Raw genomic sequence first — 7,710 nt, forward strand, 5'->3', positions numbered from 1 at the left:
CCAAGTCCACATTGAGGTTACATTCTACCAATTCAGTTCCTTATTTATTTCATAGTAATAACAAAACATTCAGACCTCATTTTCAGCACTTTAGAGCATTTCAATGATATGAAAACCATATATGGTCATTTAGTATAACATGTCTTCTTATAAAAAATAGAAAAATATTGACATGTTATGTTGTATATAAGAAAAATAATCTGTTCTGAGAAACATCACCCTCTAAAAATGCCCCCATGAAAACAGCCGTTTAGCAGTTACGCGTAGATAGACATTTTTCGCAAAGAATAAAACTTATTCCAAGAAATTTACAATGAAAATGGTCTAGATCTATTCTCAATACTATAAGCAATAAACATAAGCCAAAAATTTAACTGTCACCTCCTCATGTCACTCATTATACCAGATTTCATCCATAGCATGGAACTACATATTGGACTACTTCACATGTAACACTGAGAAGTCACTTCCGGTTTGGTGTAATCCGTCCTTGAGTCACAGTCTTTTTCCATACTGACGTTCAAATTTCATATCGGGTGTGTTACGTCATTTGTGACGTCAGTTTCAGGTATGTCGTCGCGTTTTAAAATTCTTTCACGACCACATTTATTTTCACTCGGGCTTAGTAACAAATTTGCATCATTTATATGATAAGTTTAAGTGTAGACGCGTATGTAATAAAAAGATTATTAGATTTGCATCAAGAAATATGCACTCGTTCTTTCGCGGAATGATATTGCGCTCCTGAAGTCGCGCAATATTTCCGCTGCAGAACTCATGCATATTTCTCGATACAAATCTAATAACCTATAATTATTAGACCACTACCTATATTGTACAAAAAAACACTACCTGTATTGTACAAAAAAAAAAAACTGATCTGAACTCGATCTCGGTTTATAATCAAGTATTCATTTGACGGATTAACCTAATAGTATACATTCCCAGAGGTAAAACCTGTATCAAAACTGAAAAAAGTCCCAGTTTGTTTTTCTTATTTAAAATTGTACTTTGGTTCATATGACCTCTCAGCAGTGATTGTAATGCTATTTTCACTCCATCATATATGTGATATCACACTCTTTCATGCATGTGCATAATAAGTTTATGTACTATAGTTTGTATGTTGCATAAATACATATGTTGTGTGGAAATAATTAAAAATTTCAGTCTTATGTATGGCATGTCAAACGTTGCTAAATTATATATGTATGTTATTATTATTGTATGTTTGTTATTGTTATTCAATGTCTTGTCATTCATATTCTAAAAGTCATTATTGTTATTCTATATTTCGTTATTCTTATTGTATCTTTGATTTTTTTTTTATTCAATGTGGTGTCATTCATATTCTAAGTCTTACAATTGTTATTCTATATGCCGTTATTCTTATTGTATGTTCGATATTATTATGGTAAACGTCGTTATTCTTATTGTATCTTTGATATTGTTATTCAATGTCGTGCCATTCATATTCTAAGTATTACCATTGTTATTGTATATGTCGTTATTCTTATTGTATGTTCGATATTCTTATGGTAAAAGTCATCATTGTTGTTCAATATCTGACGATTCTATTTACAAAACTTGTCATTTTTTTTCAAATTCCGTACATGTAATCACAGACTGCCGGTTGAAACCGGGAGGTATGATGGCACATATTTTCTGGATCGAACATGTTCAAAATGCAATAGCGGAGCTGTAGGCACTGAGCAGCACTATTTGCTCAAATGTAACGTCTTTGAGCAACAACGAAACCATTTCTTAGCGAATATTAATGTTACTGATTCTGAACGTTGCTTTCGAAATTTACTTAACTCAAATTCACCATGTATTTTGTCAGAAACGTGCAAAATGATTAGAGCAATAATAACTCAGTTCTAATTGAATTAACTGACCTACTTTTACCTTAGTTTATAATCCGCCCACACATGTTTACTCCATTATGAATGAATAATATGCTTGAGTAATTATTATAACCGCAATACTATCATAGTAAAACTGCGATGTAGCCGCTATTATTAGAATAAATCCCACGCCTAAGTGACTCACCTTTGACCACATTTCCCAAACAGAATTTAAAGCGTCCGCATGATATTCATGACGACCTTTTTTGTCGATTCGTTCTTTGATAACTACATTACTTGCTAGGATTCCTTTTATTTTTAGCTCACCTGAGCACGAAGTGCTCAAAGGTGAGCTTTAGTGATCACCCTGTGTCCGGCGTCCGTCGTCGTCCGTCGTCCGTCCGTCCGTCCGTCCGTCGTCAACAATTTGACTGTTAACACTCTAGAGGTGACATTTTTGACCCAATCTTAATGAAACTTGGTCAGAATGTTACCCTCAATAAAATCTTGGACGAGTTCGATATTGGGTCATCTGGGATCAAAAACTAGGTCATCAGGTCAAATCAAAGGAAAAGCTTGTTAACACTCTAGAGGTGACATTTTTGGCCCAATCTTAATGAAACTTGGTCAGAATGTTACCCTCAATAAAATCTTGGACGAGTTCGATATTGGATCATCTGGGATCAAAAACTAGGTCATCAGGTCAGATCAAAGGAAAAGCTTGTTAACACTCTAGAGGTCACATTTTTGGCCCGATCTTAATGAAACTTGGTCAGAATGTTACCCTCAATAAAATCTTAGACGAGTTCGATATTGGGTCATCTGGGGTCAAAAACTAGGTCATAAGGTCAAATCAACAAAAAAGCTTGTTAACACTCTAGAGGTCACAATTTTGGCCCAATCTTAATGAAACTTGGTCAGGATGTTACCCTCAATAAAATTTTGGACGAGTTGGATATTGGGTCATCTGGGGTCAAAAACTAGGTCACCAGGTCAAATCAAAGGAAAAGCTTGTTAACACTCTAGAGGTCACATTTTTGGCCCAGTCTTAATGAAACTTGGTCAGAATGTTACCCTTAATAAAATCTTGGACGAGTTCGATATTTGGTTATCTGGGTTCATAAACTAGGTCACCAGGTCAAATCAAAGGAAAAGCTTGTTAACACTGTAGAAGCCGCATTTATGACTGTATCTTCATGAAACTTGGTCAGATTGTTAATATTGATGATCTTAAAGTCCAGTTTGAATCTGGGTCATGTAGGATAAAAAACTAGGTCACCAAGCCAAATCAAATGAAAAGCTAGTTTACACTGTAGAGGCCACATTTATGACCATATCTTAATGAAACTTGGTCAAAATGTTAATCTTGATGATCTATAGCTCAATTTCAAATCTGGGTTAGGTGGGGTCAAAAACTAGGTCACTAGGTCATATCAAAGGAAAAGCTTGTTAACACTCTAGAGGCCACATTTATGACTATATCTTCATGAAACTTAGTCAGAATGTTAAACTTGATGATCTTTAGGACAAATTTGAATCTGGGTCATGTCGGGTCAAAAACTAGGTCACCAGGTCAAATCAAAGGAAAAGCTAATTAACACTGTAGAGGCCACATTTATGACCATATCTTAATGAAACTTGGTCAGAATGTTAATCTTGATGATCTATAGGTCAAGTTTAAATCTGGGTCAGGTGTGTTAAAAAACTAGGTCACTAGGTCAAATCAAAGGAAAAGCTTGTTAACACTCTAGAGGCCACATTTATGACTGTATCTTCTTGAAACTTAATCAGAATGTTAATCTTGGTGATCTTTAGGTCAAGTTTAAATCTGGGTCATGTGGGGGCAAAAACTAGGTCACCTGGTCAAATCAAAGGAAAAGCTAGTTAACACTTTAGAGGCTACATTTATGACCATATCTTAATGAAACTTGGTCAGAATGTTGATCTTGATGATCTTTAGGTCAATAGGTCAGGTGAGCGATACAGGGCCTTCATGGCCCTCTTGTTTTTTTTGCCTACAATTTAAATTAATGTTTGTAAACTATAAATACAACTTTTAAATACTGATTTCTACTAGATGTATAAAATTTCTGATACATTCATGATTTCCCCCAACAACAAAATAATATTTGCCTGTCGGAAGTTCATGTAAACATGCTATTATGTACTGTCATTATGTTTAATCCCCATATTGTATAATTACTTGGGTGTAATAAAGATCATGTTCTGTTCTGTTCTGTTCTTTTCTTATTCTATGTTATGTGATTGTATTTGTATAGCGTCGCTGTGCTACTTATATCGCGGGAAATCGCACATACAATAAGAATATCAAGCTTACAAAAACAATAATGAATATACAACAAAAATAACGTCTTTTACAATAAGAATATCGAACATACAATAAGAATAAATACGTATAGAATAACAATGGTAACACTTAGAATATGAATTACACAACATTGAATAACAATAACAAACCTACAATAATAATAACATACATATGTAATTTAGCAACGTTTGACATGCCATACTTATGCATGCTCATTTATTCTTTTTAAACAATGATAAAAAAGAAAAGTACACATTAAGCACTGAGTTTCAATAATCTTTACATACATGTATATAAGAAATATATTGTTGACAATATAGACATGTCAAATAAAAATTTAACATCTATACAGAAACGCAAGATGATTATTATTATATCATAATCAATTTAAAATGTAGAGGTATACATTGCTAATATACTGAACACATTTTATATACCAATATCTCTGTACAATTTATTGTGGCCAAGTGTATACACTAGTTTACTAAAAGCAGACCTGATCGTATACCAAGTCCCACAGCCACATTTAACCTCGTTTGAAAGACTATCACCGTCAAGGTAATGTTGTTTGCAATTTAACTGAAGAGGAGGATTTAAAACTGCAGTCATATCATTAATATCACTGTCTTCATAATCCTCTTTAAGGCTAGCTTCAGCAATGCATTCAGTTTTTACATTAGTAGCATCTAAATCTAGATCTACTTTGACAGTATTATCTGTATTGCACGAAGCGATTGTTTCAAATGGTACAGCAATAGTATCTAAATATGAACCATCTTTTGCAATGTTTTCATCATTGCACAAAATGCCTGTTTCAGTTTTAATTTCAGTATTTTCCTGTGTGCCGACGTTATCGTCGCCTGCTGTATTGGTATCGATAGATGCTGAATCACTTGTAGTAGGTGTTTCTGTCGTGCTGTTTGTTTCTTGTGTAGAACTATTTATCAAAAGAACACATTCGCCATCTATATTGACTAGTTCAATGTCACACTTGCTGCATTCGTCATCATTGCATTTTTCACCAGTTGCAGGATCGTCTAAACCGTCTGTATTCTTGTCTGTTTCTGAATTGGGTTTGCTATCCAATTCCTTATCAAATATTTCAGAATTGTTTTCTTTTATAATATCTTGCTCACTTAAAGCACACTTGTTGGTTTCTTCCTGTAGGTCATTGGTGGCACCATTAACAGAACTAATCAGTACAAAATGTTTTGATTCCTCTGCGGCTCTCCCATCATCGTTAATACTTTCCGTATTGAGTACCGGTATGACATCATTTACTATTTTTAGATCTTCTTTTTGTCCCTCTGCCATATTAACTGACTCATCTTTTGTTTCCGATATCAATGTCCTCTGTTCTGTTATTAAAATGCCATCTTTTACACAAAAATCTGTTTCAAAGCTAATACCGTCAAACTCTTCGCCGGCCATATATTTTTTAACATTTTCTGCAAATGATTCTTCGTTATCAGATCCTTCAAAATAAGGTGACAATGGGTCTGAGAGATTAGGGTTATGCATCAGAAATAATAAACCAAGAATGGCTCCTTCCAGACCAAACGATCTGCTCCATACACCATTCTCCAGCACGTTCAGACACACGTTTGTTGACGTTTCACAGTAACAATCCTCTGTTGGGTCAATATTAGGATGGTATATATCTGTGTAACACCAAACCTCTGGGGGTAAATCTGGATAATCTTGGGTCAGTTTAATCTGAAATAAAATTGAAGTTCACTGTATTAGCATGTACACAAACGAGGACATGTAAATAAATTAAATTGACGAGTTATTTTACTTTATTTATCTACTAGACTAGGCTATACTGTACATAATTAGTACAAGAAATGGTGGCTTACCAGTAATACTTGGAAACAGGAAACATGCATTTTCAACTAGAACTAATTAATACAGATAAACATTACCGTTGTTGACTTACCTCAAACTTAAATTTCCCATTTTTGTACAATCCAGCATTTGGCTGGAGGATCACATGAAATTTCTGAAGAAGTCCTTCATCCCAGTCTATATCTATTATAGTTGCCTGTCCATCCGTCAGTTTGCCGACTCTTTTTAAGAGCCGGTGAAAATCCTTTGCAACAGACGCCATTGTGAGAACTAGTTAATGTCTCACTGCTATGTTGCTGTTTATTATATAGTCCATATGTTTACACATCGTCATGTGTTGGCAAGTTAAAACATGTGCAGCTGAATGCTTACCTACATATTACAAAAAACTGGTTTTCTAACGCCAAAATTCGCAATCGCAGTCTAATTCTATAGTTAGATTTCCTATTTCAGATATACGACGGTATTTTCCAAAACCTATATATAGACCTGTTTCGTCATTACCTGCTGACATGTAATACAGAGAGTATTATCCCTAATTACTGGACGGATTTTCATTATATTAAGTGCGTCAAAGACAGATAAATGAGTGCTTTCCTCCCCACAAAATATCTGCCATCAGTTCGTAGTACTTTGTCCAACCTCTGTCCGTGGACTAACTTTCTAGATAACGTACCCACTTTTGCAGTTGGGCGAAGTGTTTGTGAAAAGTACTGATAACCGATTGCAGATGTTTCTTATGCGGAGAAGAGCAGTCATTTGTCTTCGACACTCTTTATATTATGACAATATGTCAAGTAATAAGGAAGTTATGGGCAAAATGCTACCTGAATAGGGGCATTTTCTCTGTGTGTACGTGTCAGAAGTCACATAGATTGGCCAGCCTGGCCTATCGTTTGATACAGCAAAAGTTAACTTTTTCTCTTTCGTTTTTCTGATCTTTTATTGTTGTTGTTGTGTTTTGGGGTTTGGGGGTTTTTTAATAGTAAATTTTAACAGCCCCATACGAACAGAATATAGTTATGCCAAATATCTATCTGTCTATCTTCCATAACCGTCGAATCCCTTGCGGGGACGTAGACGTTTTGCGCGTCAAAATCATAAAGAGAAAGAATATAGTGATAAAAATTTAGAGTGGAAGAAACTAAAAAATAACTTTGGTGAAATAAAAGGTTAAAACTTGAGTTAGCAGGATAACTAGGGCGAGACATGTTCAAGGCTGCAAACTGTGGCACTGAACTGCTCTAGGGTAGGGAGGTGGGCGACACTGGGGGGAAGTTGGTTCCAATTGTACACTGTTCTCGGAAAATAAGAAAACTTGTAATAGTCAGTGGTTGCAGTAATTAACCTATAACTTAGGGAATGGCCATAGCGGACACATCGGGTCATTGGGGTAAGGTAATCTACTATTGGGATAGCAACCAGATCATGATGAATCTTATAGAAGAGTGATAACCTAGAATCTATACGCCTTAAATCCTGTCGACGAAGGTTTAGGGAGTGTAGCATATCTGTTACACTAGAAGTACGGCCGTAGTCAGTCTTGATCCAACGGGCGGCTCTCCTTCGGGCGCTTTCAATTTGGTCTATCTGGGTTTGGGTGTGGGGCGACCATACCTCGGAGGCATATTCAAGCTGGGGTCGGGCTAGAGTCTGATAAGCAATGGTCTTAATGGGTTGGGATTT

The 7,710-nt window shown here is 35.4% G+C and overlaps 1 protein-coding gene across 1 annotated transcript; it reads right to left on the minus strand.

Moving 5' to 3' along the window:
• Positions 1-3,849: 3,849 nt before the first annotated feature.
• Positions 3,850-6,469, minus strand: LOC123557380 (uncharacterized). The gene is made up of 2 exons (XM_045348816.2): positions 6,116-6,469; positions 3,850-5,892 (listed from the first exon to the last, which is right to left on the minus strand). The coding sequence occupies exons 1-2, from the start codon at positions 6,284-6,286 to the stop codon at positions 4,606-4,608; spliced, it is 1,458 nt and encodes a 485-aa protein (XP_045204751.2). The 5' UTR covers positions 6,287-6,469; the 3' UTR covers positions 3,850-4,605.
• Between the last annotated feature and the right edge of the window lie 1,241 nt (positions 6,470-7,710).

The sequence above is a fragment of the Mercenaria mercenaria genome, chromosome 5 (genome assembly GCF_021730395.1).
Source record: "Mercenaria mercenaria strain notata chromosome 5, MADL_Memer_1, whole genome shotgun sequence".
NCBI lineage: Eukaryota > Metazoa > Mollusca > Bivalvia > Venerida > Veneridae > Mercenaria > Mercenaria mercenaria.

Bases quoted from the DNA above. Each gene is read 5' to 3' on its own strand.
- LOC123557380 (XM_045348816.2), bottom strand. From the start codon at position 6,286: ATGGCGTCTGTTGCAAAGGATTTTCACCGGCTCTTAAAAAGAGTCGGC. The intron at 5,893-6,115 runs GTAAGTCAACAA...ATTTTATTTCAG, and splicing joins ATGGGAAATTTAAGTTTGAG to ATTAAACTGACCCAAGATTA.